General features: G+C 30.2%; 2 protein-coding genes across 2 annotated transcripts; one reads left to right on the top strand and one right to left on the bottom strand.

Moving 5' to 3' along the window:
• Positions 1-1,133: 1,133 nt before the first annotated feature.
• On the top strand, positions 1,134-8,729 carry LOC129296045 (E3 ubiquitin-protein ligase CHIP-like). Its single transcript, XM_054934643.1, has 8 exons — positions 1,134-1,488; positions 1,619-1,686; positions 1,801-1,864; positions 3,408-3,479; positions 6,948-7,081; positions 7,302-7,455; positions 7,547-7,657; positions 8,397-8,729. The coding sequence occupies exons 1-8, from the start codon at positions 1,369-1,371 to the stop codon at positions 8,520-8,522; spliced, it is 849 nt and encodes a 282-aa protein (XP_054790618.1). The 5' UTR covers positions 1,134-1,368; the 3' UTR covers positions 8,523-8,729.
• Positions 8,730-18,266: 9,537 nt separating this feature from the next.
• Positions 18,267-21,356, bottom strand: LOC129296044 (U-box domain-containing protein 9-like). Its single transcript, XM_054934642.1, has 2 exons — positions 20,917-21,356; positions 18,267-19,615 (listed from the first exon to the last, which is right to left on the bottom strand). Exons 1-2 carry the CDS (start codon positions 21,229-21,231, stop codon positions 18,521-18,523), a joined length of 1,410 nt encoding a protein of 469 aa, XP_054790617.1. The 5' UTR covers positions 21,232-21,356; the 3' UTR covers positions 18,267-18,520.
• Between the last annotated feature and the right edge of the window lie 1,312 nt (positions 21,357-22,668).

The following is a 22,668-nucleotide window of genomic DNA, read 5'->3' on the forward strand; positions in this document are numbered from 1 at the left end:
ATTATCAATATGAATGGGACTTGTTAAACTATCCTATTAGGCCTTGTAAAAATTGAGTGTTGTGCTTGAAAAAATAATAATAATAAACTTCTAGTGCTATCAGGCCTAGCCATTATAAGCCCATTAAAATTAATTCGAGCTAGCTCATAATCCCATATATATATATATATATATATATTTAAATCATCAGAACACATAACTTTAAAGATCTTATGTTAAAATAGCACCACCTCCTCCCAATGAACCTTTATTTGAAACCTCTAATGTTTTATTTTTAGGTGATAATTAATGATAAGAATTAATGAATATTTAGATAAATTTTGAGTGATAGATCATTTGAACTCATTGTACGGTTTATATTATTTTGGGGCCTATGCTATTTTGATTTTACTTGAGGGGTTATTGTTGTCTTTTAAATATTTGATTAATAATTAATGTACTTCACTACACGCACACATAATGAAAAAAAAATTATGTGAGATTTTGTGCCAGCCCTAAGTATATTATTAGTTATTCAAACAGGAGTATGACCAAAAAAAATTCTTAAAATATGCAAAGTATCATGAAATATAATAATTATTATTTAGTTTTTAAAAACTTATCTGACATTTTAATTTTTGATAGAATAACATATTTACTTTCAATGATTATCATAGAAAATGACTATTTCTTTTATATAAATTTGTTATTTATAAATAGATTAGAAAGAAAATAATTAGTTTTTTTTAAATGACTAGTTACTTTTTTACAAATTTTTTATTCAAACTTCCTTTCTAAAAAATTACTTTAATTGCATTTAATTAATAAATAAATTTATAAAAAATAATTATTTTATATTTCGTTTTAATTAATAACTCAATTAAAATAGTTATTTTTTATAATAATTATGGGGTAAATATGTCATTTTCATCGCCACTTTTTATCAAAAATCAAATTTTCAGACAAATATCTATGAGATAAATAATTATTATTATATATTTTGTCGTATTTAATTGTGATTTGTGTATTTTAAATGTATTTTTTTCCTCATTTTCTCGAAAATTGCATGATAATAAAAATAAGCAGAATAATAATAACGCGAAGCTGCGGACCGCCCAATAAAAGCAAGCTGTCATAAGTTACAATCTGATCCTTTCTCGTGGACCTAAAATCTTCTATGCGGAGTCAATACAATTCCAAACGTCTGTTTCCGAGTTCTTTCGCGTTTGGCTTCGGCTGTCGCCTGGAAGATTCTGGACAATTTTCATCTCTCATTCTCTGCTTCTTCCTTCGCGAAACATAATTGCTCAAATATACTGACACACATATCTGTTTTATACATATATAACGCGAAAGAGTTTTCTCGTAGAGACATAGAATTTTCCAGCCATGGGGCCAAATACAGGTTCTTTGTCGGTGGTGGCGAAACAGGCGGAGAAACTTCGAATAAACGGCAATACTTACTTCAAGAAAGATCGCTTCGGAGCTGCCATAGATGCTTATACGGAGGTATTCTTCAGATTTGGATTTTGAGAATTGTATGCCGACCTATGTTATCGTTGCTTTATTGGTAAAGATCGAACTTCTTGGTGCTGATTGCTTTTATTTTTCCTTTCTTGATTTCGTTTTGTTTTCAAAGGCTATTACTCTGATGCCCAACAATCCGGTTTATTTCACGAATCGTGCTCTATGCCATCGTAAGCGGAAGTATGTATGGAAACTATCTAATTCGGTTTTGCTCTTTGTCTGTAATTTCATGAATTGAAATTGGTTTTCTGGTTTGTTTTATGCGTGTCGTTTGTTGGTTTGTGGTTCTTGCAGTGACTGGCCGAAAGTGGAGGAAGATTGTCGGAAAGCTATTCAACTTAATCACAATTCAGTCAAGGTTGTTGCGATCCCCTTGTAATTGTATTGTGCTTCAAGACTTCAACATGTCTGATATTGATTTGCAGGCATTTCCTCACTGCTTGATCATCTGGCACGTTTGAATTGAGTGTTCTGCCCATTTAATTTTGTCCTGGGATAGATGTAGTAATAGCTCTGGATTTCGAATGGTTCTATTTCTTTCATAATAGCATGTTGAAACGTGGAATGTGAAATATTTCTTTAGATGTGTTTTTCTTAGCAACAATTTGGGGGGCTGGGGTATTGTATGCTTGTAGAAATCTTTTGATTAAATCATCGATGCAGACACTAAGTAGAATGATTGTGAGATACGAAGTTTTAATTACTTTCTAAGATAACACCAAAGTTTCTATGTGGTGCCCTTTTTAGTGTTTATTCAGATGAATTCTTGTGATATTTAATTGTTGCCCTGGGATCTTATCCTTTTGAGTGATCTTTCTGGGTGTACCACGCAGTCCCTTTCTTCAATGTAGATGGTGTAAGGTGTTAGATCTGATTTATGCTTGGTGGAGGAAAAAGTTGGAGAAACATAGTGTCAAATTTTAGGTTAAGAGTTAATGCCCTCTCTTCGTCCAAGCAAACCTTAGAACTGGTGATATCTCAAAACCTTAGAACTGGTGATATCTCATAAGTTACCTTGGTTTGAGAGGCAAGGTGATTATTTCTTTGTTTCTTGTGTTTTCCTTTTTTCTTTTGCGGCCCTTAACAGTTTGTTGATGCGATCATTTTGTCTCTCTAGAATTTGGCTATATGATCATGTATTTTCTATGCTATTTGTATGATACGTTTTTATGCCTTATGAGTCTTCCTCTTTTTTCTTTTTCTTTTTTTTCTTTTTTTCTTTTTTTTTTTTTTTTTACACTGCTTCTGGATTGTAACTTCAGAATGAATCATGCCTATCATGAGATATGCTCCTTGCAACAAACATTTAAGATGAAACCATTAACAAATTTGGCCAAAATCTTTCTGATTAACCCCTAGAATGATTGACTATAGATGAGCATTTTTGTTTATTTATGTTTATATTGGTGATACATTATGTTTTAGAACTTGTAAGTGTTCATATGAAGCCCAATGCGGGTCCTTTTTTTAAAATGATTGTGGTGGATGATTGGCTGTTCTGATTCTCATTGGTTTGGTTTCTGTTTAGGTAGATATATCTGGAGTATTTTCTTCAAATATGGATTACAATCAAATATATATTGTATTTGTTCATAGCGAGATAGAGTTAAATTGGAAGACAATGGATTTAATGCTATGTTATCTTGTATACAATTTCATTATGTGATCTAGCCTTTGGAATAATATTACTGGTTTTTTTTTTAAAAAAAAAAGGGGTGTGGTGGCATGCATGAGAGGTGTGTACTGTTTAATAGAAGCAATGGCTGGAAGACAGTTTTTGACTATGGTCCATTATATATAACAAATAGTTGTGACCTCTTTATATATTTTCTTACTGCTAACATATTTCTTTGTTTTGGAGTATGTTATACCTATGTAAATTTTCGTTTGCTATATCACAGGCCCACTATATGTTGGGACTTGCATTGCTGCAGAGACAAGAATATGCCAAGGGAATAGCAGAATTAGAGAAGGTTTGTGGCTATTGAAGTCTCCTCCTCATATATTTGTTTTCTTATAATTGTTATTTCTGTTGCTAGCAACTTAGAGATTTATGGCTTCTTTGAAAAAGTATTACTATAATCATTAAAGAAGTATTTTCAACCCTCGATGCCTGTATTCTTTTTTGTGCATTTAACTGCAAATCACTTCATTTGACGCAGAAGTCAAACAACAATCACTCATAGAAATACAATGATGGGGTGTTGATAAGAATTTAGGCAAGATAAAGTTGTCAACAATGTCCTAGTTCAATCATACAATGAGGATTCCTAGTTTGCCCGCACAACCTAAAGTGAAAATTGTTTGATATCATCACTCTTTATTATAAATAAGAAATAAAAATGATATGGACTAGCAGGCATTACTTCTCTAAATTTCTACAGGGGTGATTAGAAATGGAATGTAGTAAAAAGTCATGAGGAAACTTGCAAACAATATAAGTATAAATTAAAGAAAAAGTAACAATCTGCATGCCACGATTTGATAATTTTCATCTAAAGGAAGATCATCAAGTTGTAATTATGAGTTAAAAAGTCCATTTGTGCCTGTCTCCTGCATCATTTACTATGTATTTTGATACAAGTCTATAATATAGATAAACACCAGCATATAAAGGCAAAGTTGGACACAAGTCAGTGAACCAACCAACATTCAGGAAGAGAAAGAGGCAGAAAATTGACAGTATAGGCTGAAGGGTGGAATTACATTGATACTTGGTTAATTTGCAAGCCTATTATTGCCCAGAAAATTGAAGTGGTATATGTGGAAAATTTTAAGAAACCAATGAATGGAGGGAGAAAAGGGAATTGAAGAATGAGATAAAGAAAGAGGAGTTTCAATAGTTGATTAATAGAGAAAAGGATTGAATGGGAACTCATTAGCTGAGAGGTGACAATCAGCTCAGTTGCTTATTATGGGTGAAAGAAGGGACATGAAAAACCTCAAGGCAGAGGGTAGATTTCCATTTAACAAAAAAAAAAAGAAAATACAAGAAAAGAAAAGTAAGGTGTTGCTTATTTCAATTTATCTGGACTTTGATCCCCCTCTGATTTTTTGGAAGCATTGCAGGAATGCAGAATTATTTGGAAAGAAGTAATGCCCAGGATTTTACCCATTAAATATTGTATGGAAAGAATAATAAGTATTTCTATATATTTAGTAATTAGTGGAAGAGAAATATGTCACTACGAAGCATGGCTTAATGAAATATTTACTGTTCAAGAATAATGATATAACATCTTTACTTTTTGATTCCCAAGTCTCCCATGGATCTAAAATTGAATAACCTATATGCAATGTATTGTACTCCCTCTGGTCTCTATTATAAAGCACTTATAACTACTTTACTAGAAACAAGGAGAGGTGGCTACATTATTAACTTATAAAAATAGAATAAACTTCTAATTTTACCCCTATTGAAATGTTAAATTTTCAAATTTGCATTACATTTTCTCTCATGGTAAATAGGTTTAAGCAGGGGCAATATTAGAAAAATTTAATTAATACTTCATCAAGTGTCTTATATTAAGGGCAAAACTAATCTTCTAAAAGGCGCTCTATAATAGGGACCAAAGAGAGCATGTGATGCATGCTCTATATATCAAAGCTATGTTCATAACTATTATAGCAAATAATGATGTTTACCACTTCATCCTTGTCACCGCATTTTCATTTTTGTTTGTCACTTTGTTTCCTTTTGTTGCATTTGAGTGTTTCAAATTTTAGCTTCATTTGATATTTTGACTAACTTTCAGACCCTATGATCATAATGTTTGGACCAAAAATGATGGCAATATAGCATAGATTCAAGATTCTACCAAGTCTACTCTTTATACCCTAGTTCTTGCATGCCCATTTCTAGATTGTCCAGGTTATTGTATTGTCAAATACTGAGGACGTGTAAATGTTTAGTTAATACTTAGTACAATACCAAACATGAGAATATAGAGTATTGGGATACTTGATAGCAAAGAAATCCATATGATAATAGTTCATGTGAAATAATAGTTAAGGGGTGGGTTAGGAAGCTCTATAACTCCCATTAATATAGCTAGTTTCCTATCTCAATGGCAACGCCAACTCTTTATTGGTGTGATGTCTAGGGTTTGAATCCTATAGTGGTACCTTATGGCGGAAAACCTTATCCCAAAAGTTAGTTGTTGAAGTGGTAAGACTAGCCTACTTAAATACTTCATTAAGCATCTCATACTACTCAATGTGAGACTTGGTATTTTGTACTATCAAGTTTCCATCAATTGGCCCCCCATAAAAAGTTGATGTCATGGTGGCTACTCTATGGCATTTAACTCGATCTTTTGCTAGTCAAAACCCTCCGCAGGTAGCCTTCTCTAGAGCAACTGATGATGAGACTCTAATATCAATTGATGAGTACCTCAGTTAGATGGAAAATCTTACTTCAAAAGCTAGTTGTTGAGATGGGAGAGCCAACTCACTGAAATACTCCATTGAGCATCCCATGCTGCTCAATGTGGGACTTGTTATTTCACACTACCAGTCTCCATTAGATATATAATGAATGTAATGTATCTAACGAATCAAGCACTATGCTTTTCCATTTACCACATACCAACCAGTATCACGCTTAACTGTTGTTTTTGTGTACTTGACCCAAAGGTGAGTTCAAAATAAGGGAAACGCTAATATGATTGACTGTTTGACATAACCTGCTACTCTCCTTTATTCTTCATAATTCACGTTTTTTGTTGCCTTTTTTTTTTGGGTGATGCATTTAGCTTTAATTTGTTATTAGCTGTTTTAGTGCAAAATGATGCTCGAGCTAAACATGAAGCAGTCCATCATAAAATCTGTTTTGCAAGTTTAAATCCTACTTTTCCTGGGATATTGGTATTTCAGTATTTGTTTATGTTGAACAGTGTATTGTTGTATTATAGATTATAGATACTTTTTGATAAAATAGAGGTATTTCATTAAGATGATGCAGATACAAGTGGTGTTGGTTGGTTGACCAGGAGAGATGCATGGTACCCGTTTCTTGTGGTATGTGCGGAAGTATTCTGAGTGGAGGGCTAGAGAAAAGTCTTTTCCTCTGCCTGCCCGAATTTTCTTTGGTTGTTTCTGTCTTTCACCATCATGTGAAATGGAATGCATTTGCCTAGCTGGTAGCCTGCGATGTAATTTGTGTAGTTGTGCATCTTCCTGCTTTGTTTTATTCAGCAGTCATAATTTTGTTACGGAGGAAGGAGAAATTGTCTGAGCACATCCTTATACTTCTGGGCTATTGAGGGTTATGGTATTTATTGGCCAAAAAGTAAATTAATAAAGGGACACATTGCTTGCTTCTCTGGATTGTTGGCATGATATCTAATTAAATTGACTTCACCATAGATACAAGTTTCCGTATTTCTCTTTTCTTTTTGCATGAATATTTCTTATACTGATTATAAAGTCATAATTAATAGGCTTTGGATCTTGGGAGGGGAGCCAATCCTAAGGGCTATATGGTAGAAGAGATCTGGCAAGAGCTAGCAAAAGCAAAATACCTAGAATGGGAACGTTCATCTACCAAGCGATCATGGGAATTGCAGAGCTTGAAGTATGTTTTCTGGTGATTGCCAAACCTATTGGCCAAGGGACATTCGTTAATGCTGGGTGAACTATGAATTCCATATCAAATTTGAAACCAGCTACTTCACAAATTGTGTTTATGTGCCTGATTAGCTAATCCTCATTTATTATTTGTTGTTGAAAATAGTTTTCACTTTGCTTGTGAAGTTCTTATTAGCCGCTTTATATAATGCCTGTCCGTGTCTCAGAGAAGCTTGCGAGTCTGCTCTAAAGGAAAAGCATCTACAAGACGTCTCCCAGAAGGAAGGCTTTGTAGATGAAGATCCAACCACCCCATCAGAACAGCTAGCGGCTTTAGGAAGAGTGTTCGGTAAAGCTGCAGAGGATGATACACCTGCTGAGGTTGAATAGATTGGCCCATCTGAAATTACTTCATATAATGAAATCGATGCATGGTTGTTTACCTCTTGGATTGGCATTTTGGGTATTTCAGGTGCCAGATCATCTTTGCTGTAGAGTCTCACTTGAAATTTTCCGGGATCCTGTCATCACTCCAAGTGGTCTTACATATGAGAGGGCAGTGATTCTTGAACATCTTGAGAAGGTAACACGTTTTATCAAATTTTTTTTATAGTTTAGGCTTGGTTTGGATGGAAGGAAAAGTAGGAAGAAAATATAGAGGAGAGAAAATGGGATAATGGAACTTTTAATTCCTCAAATTTGTCTCAGTTATTGTTTTGGTTCCTCAAGTTTAATTTTTACCAATTTTATCCTTTAAGTTTGCCTTAGTTATTAATTTGTTCTTTATTATTTAAAGAGAGGATAATACGGTTAAAATTTATTGACATGGAAAAGTGAATATTGATAGTAGCCATATAAATTAATAAAAAGAAGTGTAATTATTTAGGTAGGAAAAAAACAGACTCAAATTTTAAAAAACAATAGAGCAAAATGCAACAAAAAAGATTATGTTGATAATAATTAAACTGATTTGAGGGCTAATTCTCATTTAGCTATATACACATGTTATCAATATGATTCACACGTTAAATTAATTTGTGTTTTAAAACTTAAAAGGATTAATATAATAATTTAAGAAAATGTAAGAGATCTGATTAATCAAAATTAAACTTGATGGATGAAATCGATAATTAAAGTAAATTTGAGGGATTAAAAGTTTTATTATCCTTAGTGTGAGAAATTTTCAAAAATAGTAAAATATATATATATATATATATTACTATTTTTACAGCTTTTTCTTTTTAGTTTTTCTTCCTCGCTGTTTTTCTTGCTATCCAAACAAAGGGTTACATTACCTGGTTTCTAAACTCATCTAAACGTAGGTTGGTAAGTTTGATCCAGTCACCCGAGAACCACTTAATCCAGCCCAGTTAGTACCAAACTTGGCCATAAAGGAAGCAGTCCAGGCATTCTTGGACAAACATGGATGGGCCTACAAGATAGATTAATATACGATTTATGTTGAACAATTGAGAGTTTGTTGTAGTTCTTTGTGTGGTCCATGTTTGGTAATCATTGGTTGTAGTTCCCAGCGATGCCAGTTGTTTGCTTAGAACTGTACATATAACTAACTATAATTGATTTTTGTCAAATGCAAGTTGTACTAGTAGCAATGCCAACTTTCCCTCTTGAAAAAGGTTTTGAGTTTGAACCCATCGTTAACATGTTTGTATACGTGTGGGTGCGTATGCTTTCCCTTTTAATAGAATAGGGCTAGGTTAGGAGTAAAATTTAAAAAAAAAAAAAAAAAACTGCAATAGACTGTGTTGTCCTGCTGTGTGTACATTAAATGCTCGCAGAACAATTCCTTTCTCATTTGCGTAATTAGAGAAAAGACTCTTCAAAGTTCACACTACTGAGTCCATTTTGCTGGTTGGCTCGTGTGAGCTTGTTCAATTGCTCATATTTTTTGGTCATCTTGATCACTTACCTTGTGGAACAGGTAAGACATATTCATGCAAGATGCAATTTTCGCTCATATCTTAATTGCGTAGTTTGGAGGATGGAGGAAAAAGTGGGGGGGAAAAATAGAAGAGAAAATTATGAAGAGAAATGTCTAAAAATAGTTTTCTAAAAATTATTTAATTATTTTTAGAAGTTTTTCCTCCAAGTTTTCCATCCTTTCTAATCTTTTTCCTCATCCAGACAGAGCGTAGTGTGTTTAGTTTCATGTAAGAAATCAATTAAACGATGCATTATACGGGAGATTGGGAATCAGCTTTGTACAATCTAAACATTTTTATTATTATTTTATTTAAAAATGAGTATATTACTGAGTAAAAATAATCTTTTTAATTATCAATCTTAAAAAATAATCTTGAAAAATATGTCATTTTTATCTAATAATAAAAATTTAGTATTGAATGAAGATTTAAATTTTAATTGAAAGATAAGTAGTACATTTTGAATCAATATATTGAGGAAGAATGGTAGAATTTTTTTTTTTTTTTGAAATGTGCAAACGGTAATAAAATATTGCAAAATGTTATGATTCTTTTCTAATTTTTGGAAACTTTTTGTAACATTAATTATTTTTATTGAAGTAACGAAATTACATTTGATTTAAAACTAAAAAAGTAATAGCTCTAGCCCTAAGAGAGAGTAAATATCAATGATTATTTTAATGTAAGTAATGAATTTTTTTTTAATAATTAGAACTGAATATACAATTACAACTTCCTATATTGAAATTTAAGTATTATAAATATTTATGAGTATTTTAGTTTCAACATTTTTTAGCTATAAATAAAATGAAATAAATAATTATAATTTTATTTGTGCAAATTTCTAATGCAATGAAGTATGATCGTTGTAAATATTCACAATTATAATTTAAATAATGAATTTTTTTGGCAATAATTAAAAAGAAATAAGCCAATACAACTTGTTCCATGCAAATTTGTGCTTTACTAAAGTTCAAACGAGGTAAATATTCAAAGATTATTTTTGTTTAAGTAATAACTATTGTTCTTTTATTATAATTGGGAATGTGAGGTATCATGTAGAGAAATGTTCTAATGATATCAAAAGAAAGTTAGATTTCAATGGATAAAAAACTTGCGTACGAGAAGTTGTAATTGCTTGTTTTGTTTTAGTCATTATTAGAAGAAAAATAATTATTGCTTAAATTAAAGTAACATGGTTAGGATTAAAGGTTTATTTTTACCCCTAAACATTTTTTTTAGAGCGTTGAGAATTCATTACTAATAAGTTGAGCAATTTTTGTTAGCAGTATGGACGTAAACGGTGAGCTGCTTAAGTCGTGCCCAAAAAGATACTATCCTTAAGAATTATTCCGGCATACTAGGACAACGGACTGGCAGTTCTTTATCATTAAACAAGCACTTCCTGCATAATATAAGGGCACAGAACAATAGTACTAACAGAAGGAACTCAGACGAAGAGAAGTCGAAGGAGGAGAAGAATGCCTTGAAAGCTTAAGAGGCTAGCAAGTTGTTCAGTCTGAATGCCATATATAGGCCAGATCTTGGACTTAAACGTTGGGCATTCAACCATCGGAGTGTTCATGGTTTGATTTCAAACTTCAAACAACTAAAAATTAAAATTTTTCAGTAAGCTAAAAATAATTATTTATTTATTTATTTTGAAAAAATAATCTGGTAAAAGGAACTCAGTACCTCTTGAACTCGTGCGCAGGGGGACAATTGACTGATTTTAACTGTGATTGCCTTGAGTTGGGCTGTTTCGTGCACGCGAACTCACTTCTCCTCCAAGCACATTTTACTAGCTCACTTCATTTCTTAGTATTTATACACTAGGAGAGTTTTTCATTTAAACAATGTGAGACTTTTGACACACACAATAATTTTTTCCTTGGATTATTTTTGAGATCAAAAAACCCCTGTTAGTCACTATTTAATTTTCATTTTTTGCTGACATGACATATATATAAGGTCCACTCATAACGATAAATAGGATTCTGATAATGTCCTTTGGTGTTAATTTTTTTTTTCACATTTTTTTCCAAAAGCGTTAACCATCCTTAAACTTTGTTAAAATAAAATTTAATAAATATTATTAAATATTTAATACTTTAATGTTTGATAATTTAAATATTATTATTTATGAATATTCATCCATAGTTTATGAATAAATTTTTAAAATATTAAGAGATCGAATTAGCTTTTCAGAAATTTATAAATTACTTGTAACTTGTGTGTAAAGATCATCAATTATAAAAAATGACATTGCAAGACAATTCATATTAATTAACTTGTAAATTACTCATCTGGAGAATAACGGTTAAGAAATTATTTTATTCAGGCAAAGTCTAAACAAATTTTAAAATGCAAAGCAAGTCTCTTGAGTTTTTAATTGGTATTTTTATATAATGTAATGTATTATCAATTTTAAAATTGAAAAAACAAATTACAAATTAAACAAGGCAACATTAATTGGAAAAATGACAATAACATTGCTTCGAATTATAAAAATAATAATTTAATCTCTCAAAATATCATACTCTTAATGAAGTCCTTAGGAACCTATTTGTCAATTATAATTTTTATATAAGGAATTATAACTTTTGTTTTGCAAATGACAAGAATTGAACAAGAAATCACAACTTATTTTGTAATTTTTGTTATTGAAAAATAAACCACAATCACAACTTTTGTTCTGTGAATAGCAAGAGTTGAACAAGAAATCACAACTTATCAAATATAATTTCTATTATTGAAAAATAAATTCTTAAAATAACAAACTTTATTTACAACTTTTTTCTAAAGAATCATAACTTTTTTTCAAAAAATTGCAAAAATTAAACAAGAAATTATAATTTGTTAATGAAGGTAAAATTTTCTTTTCACAAAAAAAGTTATTGATAAAAAGGTTATGAAAAACTTTATTGAAATTATGGCATTTTGAGAAAGTAAGTTATCATTTATATAATTTAAAAAGATTTTATTATTATTTTTTCATATTAATTTTATATATTATTTTGGTAGTTTATTTCTTTCATTTTTAATATAAATTTATAAAATATTAAAATTTTAAATTTGAATAGTGTAATATTTTTTAAAAAGACTGTTAATTAACTAAAAATATTACCAAAAATACGCTGAGTGTGTGCTACACTAGTTGCGTGTGTGCAAATACTTCTTTTTCTTTAGCAGCAATGCTCTGAGTTCTAGTTTGTCATGTTTCAGGTGTGGTCTGTTCATGCGTCCACATTCTGCAATGTTCATCAAAATCAGGAGTAATTTTGGCCTTTCATTTCAAACTTATTTGATTCTCGACATTCATTTAATTTTATCTTTTAAATATTTTTTAATATTTTATTTATTAAAATAAAAAATTTATTATTAAATTTGAATTATTTAGAGTACATTTAAATGGTTATTTTATAAAATTTATAAATTTTTTAATATTAAATTAGATCATCTAAATTATACCTAAACTTTACAGAGTATGTTTGTATAATCAAATTGTGAAATTATAATTTTTTAATATTAAATTGAATTGCTAGATTAAATCTCTACTGATCAAATTGATAATAAACAAATATATTAAAAATTAAAAATTTTTATATTTTTTATATTAATAAATATTATATTAAAAATATTAAAAAAATTAATTTAAATGAACAATAAGAATTAGATAAGATTAAAATAAAAGATCAAAATTGTTCCTGGCCCCACTGAGCACACGGTGCTCATCACAAATGATGAGCACCGAATGCAATTCATCTGTGACGAGCATCGAATGCAATTCATCCATCCACAGGGCAAAGTGTTTGTTTTTTTTTTTTTCCAATATCAGTGCAAAGTTTATTTTGACCCAAGGGAATGAACGTAAAATATTTAAAAAACTTAATTAATGTTAATTTTATTATTTTCTACAATTTGTTTATAAATATTATTATTATTTATAAATCTTCATACATAATTTACAAGTTATCTATAAATTTATATAAAATTAATTTGAGCTATTAATATTTAAAAAAATAATTTATAAATTTTAGATGAATATTTATAAATAATAATATTTGAATTATTAAATATTAAAAATATTTATTTAATAATATTTATTAAATTTTATTTTAACAAGTCTTCGTGATGCTCAACGCTACTAAAAAAATTAGAGACAAATTAATATTAAAAGACATAGTTAAAATTTTACCTATCACCATGCATGAATCAACATGTAACAGCCCTCCTGGGTCACCACTGCCTCTCCAGGGTCTTTTCCCAGGCGCTGGACAACACACATGTCACCACATGATTACCGGCTTTCCCACTGGTGGTACAGTAGTTATTCCTCACCCCACCCTTATGGGGGTTTTTTAGAACCTCCCCAGGCTCGAACCTCCAACCTCTACTACCTTAACAAAGTTGAGGCTGAACCTGGTACCATTGAGTCTTGACTCAATGGTACCAGGTTCAGCCTCAACTTTGTTATGTAGGAGAGGTTGGAGGATCGAACCTGGGGAGGCTCTCCGCAAGGGGAATAATCCTGCACACTACTGCGGGGAAGCCTTTGTCTCCTGATGCTCACCGTAAGGGGTGGGGTCGCCCTTGTTGTGGGGCCTGGGGGGAGAGTGTCCAGCGCTGGGAAATGACCTTGGGGAGGCGGGGTGACCCAGAGGGCTGTTACACCACACACATGCTGCGTTAGTGAGAAATAACAAAGTTAACAGGTGACTAGAGATAAGAATAGATCAAACCTCTATCAGGAGCTTACGCCTTAGCCTACTTCAAGCTGAGCCTACTCAAGCCAAGTTCAGACCTTTAATTAGGCATATTTAGTTAAATAGATCAGGCTTAGTTTTTTAAAGCCTAGCTTACGAAACTAACAAATCAGCCTATTTATGTATATATATTATGTAATATACCATACACATATCAGTTTCATAATTTAATTTTTAATTAATCTATGTTTTATTTTTAATTATATTTTCAATCATATTAGACTTGTATATTGATTTTAATGTTATTACTTTATTATTGTATTATGTTATAGTTAGTAAATTTTTTTAATTATTATATATTATAAATGATAAATTAGGTTACATATTTATACTAATAGTTTTAAAGTATATTTGAGACATTTAAAACTAAAATGTAAGCTTATTTAAAAAGCTTACTTTTAAATAGGTTTTTAAATAAGCTTTTAAACCAAATCGGCCTTTAGATATGTTAAGGCTTGAACCATGAGAGAAGCCTTATACAGGCTTCAGACTAAGCTTAAGCCTCTAGCTTACCACATAAACTTATGTCCATTTGGCCAAAGACTAACTTAGCCTAACATCCCTACAGGTGACTAACAAAAAGTTTTTTTTTTCTCCTCAAAAAAATGATTTAGAGAAAAATTATCTCATTTATCAATATAAGGTGCCTAATACTTCTAAAAAAAATCATGGATAAGAATGAACATTAACCCTCACAAATATTTTCAATACTTTGACTTCAGTAAATTAAAAATTTGCATAGGAACAAAAAGTTTTAAATACTTGTTCTATTCTAATCATTATTAAAAGAAAATTAATTATCACTTACAGTAAAGTGATTATCGATACTTACCTTTTTTGAGCCAGAACTATTACTTTTTTTTTATTTTAAACCAGGGATATCTTATTCATTTCATTAAAAATCAGTAATATAAAAAAAATTTTAAAGACTTGAAAAGAATAATAACATTTTATAAAATTTAATTGTCATTTGTATATTTGAAGATGATTTTTTTTTTTGTCATTATCCCATATATTATAGGCCTATAATGTAGGTTGTATATAAGGTTTCAAATATTATGGCCTAGGTGGTATATGAAACCAACTCACGTTGGTATAAATGGAATGGGTACCGTTTTTTAAATAAATGGTTAGGAGTTTGGCATGAAGCAAACGTGATTAAGAGGGGTTTATCATTTGCCTTTCATACTTTATGAAAGATTAATCTTCATTGTTGTTGAAGAATATTATTGATCTTAAAAAATTTCTATCAAGAGAGATTGATATCTAAATAGAAAAAATTTATTGTTGGGATAAGTCTGAAAATATTGGATTTTTTCAATTCATATATTTTTATGATTATATATGGAATTTACATCTTATAATTACATTAATTTGTAATTGTTTTTTCATCTTCTGAAAACACTTTACATTGTATTTGTGAAGGTACAAGAATTAAATTGTTAAAGATGCTTTTTATTTTATGTAAAAAATATTATTATTTATAGTTTAAAAATTCTTTTAGGTATCGTTTGTAGTGATAGATTTAAATTTAAATTTTATATTTAAAATTCATATGTAAAATCCTTTATTTGAATTGTGTGACAAAATTTTAAATGTAAAAGACAAATGAGTTGGGGTTCAAAGCAAAAAATAAAATATTAAAAATGATGAAGTTACATTTACTCTTTAATTAGTGAGATACAAAAACCGAAGATAAAAAAAGTGACAAAAATAATAAAGACACTAATAATAAAAACATGAAGAAAACGGGTGTTATAACATGTGGAATTTCAAACAAATAAAGTTTAGTGAAAATTTAAAATTATAAAGAAATTATTATAAAACATGAATTTAGATTTGACATACTCAAATGGATAATTTGGTTGAAATCCAAATTCTTGTACATTCAAACACAACTTTATATTAATATGTTCATAAAAATAGAGATAAGTATTAATTAATTGAATTCATACTATTAAAATTTGATAGAGTGATATGGGCGGCATAACTTATTAAAGAAGCATGCATTTTAGGAAACCATAAATAGGGGAATGAAAACTTGTGGAATAGGCAAAGTACTCCAAATTTCAAGGTTTGGCAGCTCACGGATAAGTAAGGTCTGAGCAGTTTCCCCCTAAAAAAAGGCAAATATATCATATCATGACATGAGCAGTGTTCAACACGGGATGCCATAGTTTGTTTGTTTTAATTGATAAGGACATAATACCTATTTTTTAGTGTATGGGTTATAAATTTTATTATTAATAAGGAAAATTTATTAGTGAATAATTTATAAATATCATCACAAATATTTATGAGTTAACAAATTTCTAAACCTCAACCTCTTTGGAGGAGAAAAGACACAGCATTTGATCTATATCTGTTTAGCTAAATATATATACACACGGATGCCAAAAATACACACACACCCACACACACCCAGTCGTGAGCTATATTACATGTAAGATTTATTTTTCTAAATGAATAGATTTATATAATTTAATGAAATTAATTTTTTATTGCTTTGTTCTTTTAGTAAAAATTATATATCTCAATTGAGTCATAAAATTATGTCAGTTTAGTGTCTGACAATATCTCGAACATAATTATCTTCTATAAATGCATGTATGTGAGTATTAAAAAAAATTAAAGAGAAACCTCTGTGAATTTAGGTTAAGGTTTAAAAAAGAACACATTTTTCCTTTTACCTAGGTGTAAAAAAGCATTTAAAAATATACTTATAAATTACTAATGAGATCTTCACGTCACTAAATGAGATTCAAACTCATACTTCTATAGGATTGAGTCATCTTTTTTAACTAAACATTGTTATGTTTTATCAAATTTTGTTGTATTTTAAGATGGTCTCAATCCTTAAAAAGAGAAAAGGAAAATGTACTTTTGATCTTATAATTTATATAAAATTTTTAGTTTAATCATTTAATTTCATAAAATATTATTTTAATTTTTTAACCCTTATTTTTCTATTAATTATTGTTATTTTTTTAAAAAAATTAACTTAATATGTTAATATTTTCAATTTTAATGCAAATATTATTTTTGTTGACTAAACTAATACTATTATGATTAATAAGTGACAATTTATATGATTGAAAAGACACTTTATAAAATTAAGTGATTAAAATAAAATCTTTTGTAAAATTAAAGAATTAAAGATACATTTTAGCATATATAAAATGTAGAGAAATATGAGTTAAGTTTTTTCAAAGTTATAGATTTATAGTTATATTTTTTTAGAAAAATAACAAACGAAATTTCTTAGAAAAAATAAATAGTTTACTGATATATAATACAATAATTTCATTCATTGATTGAAGAAAATAAGAGGATGACACTTCGGACTAATATATCAATTTAATTTAAATTTACAACTAAAAATTCAAAATTTTCAGTAAAGGAATCTGGCTCATAATGCTCGAATGAAATTGCATAATTCAAATTTCCCATAAAATGTTTCATGTTTTAAGAAGATCGTTTGTAAATTATTATATAATTAATAATAAATTGTGTAAAATAAGTGTCAATCTTTATAACAAATACTTCTAAAATTCTACACTAACTTTTAATATTTGACATTGATATATTAAAAAAAAATTCCTCTATAATTTCAAATGTTAACATGGTAATATTGGAAAGACTTGCTGAAAATATTTGATATTCATCTTCTGTAGTTTACTACTAACAATATAGTACTCTATATTACATGCTAACAAAAAAAAAAACTATATAGTATATTACAATTGATCTTCTCAAATAAAACATGGAAGATTTTGGGGAAAATAATAATTATGTAATTTTATATGATTATCAAGGACCAAATGTTCTTTGCCGAAATTTTAATTTCTTTAATCTGAAAAAAAAAAATTAAAGTATTGGTGTTAAATTGTCATTCCCCTAACAAAATTATAAAAAAATTTATCTATACAAAAAAAGTAGATTAAGATAATAGAGGATATAATTGGAGTAATTGTGAATTTGTCATTGATAATAACGGTTCTATATAGAAATGGGTTCAGATTAATTTTGATGGAAGGTAATAATACTCCAAATTTCTTATAATATGAGGCTATGGGGAAAAAAAATACTCAGAGAAATTTTTCAACCGACATGTGAGAAAAAGCCTTAAATCATGGGCACAGCACAGGATACACACGCCTTAAAAAATACTTCGTAATAGGCTCCTTGCTCTGTCGGCTGGGACAGTTGTAATAATTTTGTGAAAAATTGATTGATAAAAAATATAAAAATTAATTTCTTTAAAATTTTATGATTTTTCAATCTTTATGTATGCTTGTCAATTTTATGTTGCGAAACTGCATTTTTCCCTTTCACGATACATGCTTATATTATAAATAGGCATTGATACATACTCCGAACTATGGAAAACATAAGTCCTTCTATGAAGGTTTTGCACATTCTTTGGTATCTTTACGGCTAGGAAAGTTGAAGTTAGGATAAGTTGTGAAATTGCAAATGCCACTAAAAGAATAATTGAACTGTATTATAAGCTTATTCCTTCTACAAGGTTTCTTAAACATTTGGAGGGAAAGAGCATTGGATTCACTTTATTGAGATGCTAATAAGTAATAGCTCCTGAACATGGGAATGACTTGACTCAAAGAATTTACAAAATTTAGTGAGACACAAATTTACTTTTTTTTTTTTTTTCCAACTTTCAACAACTCAACCTGAGAAAAACAGAGAAGCAGAATATACACAGTAACAACAATACTATCATGCAGTGTGTGTAATATTAACAACCCTATTCAGCCTCTCAAGAATTCCACTAGCCTTTCTCTTAGCCCTTGAAGTTCCATTCAATGCAAGATCAGTGATAGTTCTATAGGTAATCTCCTCCTCTTTTATCTCCTTCAATTTTCCTCTGTCATGCTGACATATAGTTTGAAGAATCGCTATGCAGTTCTCCTTGTTTCGTTCACAATTGCTCTCCCTCATGATGCTCAGCAAGTTAGGAACAGCTCCAAGATCTAGCATGTCCTGGACAGCCTTTTGATGACTTGAGAGCAGCGCGAGGATTGTGAGCAATTCGTCCACGTAAACCCGGCTTGAGATCTTCCTCAATATAACACTCACTGCCCCTTCCCTCACTGCTCTTGCCTTGTTCTCGTGAACCACACACAAGGTGAAAATTGCTGAAGCAACATCTTTCATGGCTAAGGGATGCCCTTCTTCTAAGAGGTCAATTAACGGCTTCAAGGCTCCAGATTTTCCTATGAGATCTTTGTTTGAGTCTAGAGCAGATAAAGTGAAAAGGGTAGCTGCAGAATTGCTTCTAGTTTCTATAGTTCCCGATTTTAAGGCTTTCACAAGAATTGGAATCACCATAGGAGTTTCCGCGACAAGCTTCTTGTTGTTGTCATGGATTGAGATGTTCAAAAGTGTTGTGATCACATCTTCTTGGAGATCAGGATGAATGTTGTTCAAAGAGTCGCTTGCAGAGACTCGTTTGAGAAACTCAGAAATGGCATGTGAAGTCTCACCAAAGAGTGTTCTGTACAAAGGCATCTTCTTTGTCAATAAGCGAAGCTCTTTTGCGGCTGCTTTCTGCTCAGAAAGTGATGATGAGGACATTTTCTCAAGCAAAGAATGAAAGTGATCGTGATCTGCTTTTGTTATTATGTCTTCCTCATTGTAAATACACTCAAGTTGGTTGGATAATTCTACCCCATGGTTCTTGCACCACTGTTCTATCATTTCCCTTATGAGGTGGTTTGGAGTGAGGACAGCGTGTGAGAGGACTTGTTGGGTTTGAGGACAAGTTCTGTTCCCAGCTTTCAGCCATTTTTGAATGAAGGGTCTATCATATGTCTGCATAATTGAGATGAACGAAGTTAGGGGAAAACCTCAGTATCATTATGCCGACAAGTCAAAAAGTTCTTGGTAGTTAATGTGTTCATTAACTTAATAGTAAAGACATGATTATTAAAGCTTTTGTTTTGTGTGAAAATCATTTTACCTTAGCAGTTAAGTCATTAAGTAAATGTGCTGAATCATTTCACTGTATAATCCTCTAATAGCATCGGTGTTACAGAATAAAGGCTTGGAGCAGACAGACAAAAAGAAGTTGGGGAATGTGGAGAAGCAACACTAGCAATTCACAACAGAAAGGAAAGAGCTCAGAACACTAGAAGTTCATCATTCCCTTTCAGGGAAATTAGTCAAAAAGTTTTACACAAAGCTGCTAATCGACACCGCCATTCGCTAAAGAATCACATTTAATGGACATAAAGAAAAATATTCTTTAACTTTCCACTCTCTCTCTTTCCTTCCACAATGGTTAATATACTGTTACTACGGTTTTAATTTTTGTGCTTTTACTTATCCAATTGAAACACTAATGCAGAAAGCTAACGACAAAATAATAGGAAGATCTGAAAATTTTCAGTGGATCAAACAAAAAGTACCAGAAATCACACTTCCAGCGACAGCAACGCGTTAACAGGAAGTCAATTGAATTCTTTAATAACACCAACTACCAGACATCAGAATTCTTGATGACAATCACATAAAGTTAAAAAAATAGTAAATAAATAAATTGCGTGCCACATTGAACAAGAAAAAGAAAAGCAGGAGAAAACTGATTGGACTTAAAGAAAACAAGACGGAAAAGAAAATAGAGAGAAAGAAGGAAAGCTGAAAGTTTCACATGGTTAAGATTCAATTAACCTAAAACGAACAGGTAGAAAATCCTGATTTTCAAGGTTCTGGAAAATGAACTGATGATGATGATAAAAACATATTCTTCTTTCTTTCCCATTAGGACTTTCAAGTCAAGAAGAGCAACTGACAAGAAAGGGGAAAAATTATAAAATATAAAATCCGACATCTTCACTTTGGTTGATTGTAATAACAAGTAGGGAGTATCTGAGAAAGCAATAACTGAGTAGTTAAAAGTTCCATATTTCAATGAACTGTGTGTTTAGCCTAAATTTATGTCGAAAAGTTACAAGAAACTCAATTTTTTTAAGAAATTACGCGGACAAGAAAATAATCGCTGGCGCTGAAAAATAGAAAGAAAACAAATAAACACATTGTAATCTATCTAGTTCTGGTTCTTTAATCTACAACATTTTCACAGATGCCAAACAGATTCGAATTATGACACTAACCTTTCCAGATGCCACAATGACAGGATCTCTCATCAATTCCTTAGAAAGAGGACACTTAAATTCTTCTGGAAAACCAGAATTTTTGCTTAGCTTAAACGACGAAGATTGTGAAGATGGTGACGATGACGATCTCTTTCGAAGCTTGAGGTCCTTAAGAGTCGAAAGAGCTTCCTTAGCTTGATCAATGGTTTGTATGCTGCAATCATCATCGTCGATGATGGAGTTCACCAACCTGTTCAATTCCTTCTTCAATTCCAACACCTTTGTCGCCACCGCTGGATCAGAGTCCACCGCCGCCACGCCAGACTTTGCCATGCGATCTGGCGGCAGATGATCGGTGCCGTCGCTTTGAATTTTTATACAAAAGAAAAACGAAATTTGGTTCAGAGAATTGAGAAGCAGAGAATATCAGTCAGTGGGAATGCTCGCACTCTGTTTCATTCTCTCTCTTTTACGTGTGCAGCTCTCTGTTTTCCCACTGTATTTATATTTTTATTTTCTATATTTATATTTATTTATAAACATTTTTACTTTCGGCGCTGTAGTTTTTTCGGCCTCCGTCGAAGTGTTTGAAAATTCAATGAAAATTATTGTCTACTTTGTAATCGCATATATACAAATTTTTAAATGATTCATTTAAAAAAGTTGCTTCCAAAAACTAAGATATCTATGATACAAAAACAGAACAAAATATTTTATCCAAATTTTATGTTTTTATTATTATTTTTTATAAATTTTTAGAAGAAATTTATGAGTTTTATTTCATTTTTATTATTTTAAGAAAATATTTTAGATAATTAGAAAGCACAAATTAAAAATGAGCCAGGAATTTTTCTTTATTATGACTAAGCACAGAGGTTAATTGACCTCCAAGTCATTCATTGGCATAAAGAAAAAGTTAAATTCTCTAATCTTACTCTACAAGTTTCACGTGATCCTTAATTTTGATTGATCCAGCTGAAAGTGGAAAGAAATTTACTCTTAAAAAAGCAAAGAAAAAAAAAAAAAGAAAACAATGCAATGTAATCGGGTTTGAGATGACTTTAAACTTGGATAAAGCTGGTCTTTTTTTAAGAATATTGTGAGAGTGATGAATTTTATTTCCTTATGTTTACAGTAGATGCATTTTTTTCCCTCTTTAGCTTTTTTTTTTAATGATTTTATACTAGATGCATTAATATAATGTTAATCAGATGTTTATTACTTAAGAAATAATAAATAGGAAGTTTTGATTGGCCGGAATAAATAAGAATCGAACAAGTTGCACTATATGAGCAGGTGATTAATATATTTATAATTGCATATAATTTAATTATTTTTTAATTAAATTTAATATATTAAGTAATTATACGATGTAGTTTCCATATCATTAGTAAAAATTTATAATACATCTCATTTAAATATATCAACTATTAACAAAATCGAACAATATTAATGTCTATTATAAAATGTATAATCAACAAAAAATAATCAGTAGGAATTGAACAAGTTTATTGCATTGTTGGAGTATATGACTCAATTTAAATAATTCCATGGATATGATTTAAAACTGTCAGAATTAATATATTTCTTATTACATACTCCTTCCGTTATAAAATGTAAAATATTTTTAATTGAATCTCACCTTCAATAAAGTAGTTATTTACTTTCATACTAACATTATCTTTTCATATTTATTCATATTAAACACCCTACAATAAATATAAAGTCATTATCTATAAGGACACTTCTGAAAAAAAAAAAAGGCAATAA

This window comes from Prosopis cineraria, unplaced genomic scaffold (genome assembly GCF_029017545.1).
Source record: "Prosopis cineraria cultivar Desert tree isolate PC_DT_omini unplaced genomic scaffold, ASM2901754v1 PC245, whole genome shotgun sequence".
Lineage (NCBI taxonomy): Eukaryota > Viridiplantae > Streptophyta > Magnoliopsida > Fabales > Fabaceae > Prosopis > Prosopis cineraria.

Excerpts from the sequence above, each read along its gene's own strand:
- LOC129296044 (XM_054934642.1), bottom strand. The coding sequence starts at position 21,231 with ATGGCAAAGTCTGGCGTGGCGGCGGTGGACTCTGATCCAGCGGTGGCG. Across the intron at positions 19,616-20,916 it reads TCATTGTGGCATCTGGAAAG|ACATATGATAGACCCTTCAT; the intron begins GTTAGTGTCATA and ends TCAATTATGCAG.
- LOC129296045 (XM_054934643.1), top strand. The coding sequence starts at position 1,369 with ATGGGGCCAAATACAGGTTCTTTGTCGGTGGTGGCGAAACAGGCGGAG. Across the intron at positions 7,082-7,301 it reads TGGGAATTGCAGAGCTTGAA|AGAAGCTTGCGAGTCTGCTC; the intron begins GTATGTTTTCTG and ends TCCGTGTCTCAG. Across the intron at positions 7,456-7,546 it reads AGGATGATACACCTGCTGAG|GTGCCAGATCATCTTTGCTG; the intron begins GTTGAATAGATT and ends TGGGTATTTCAG.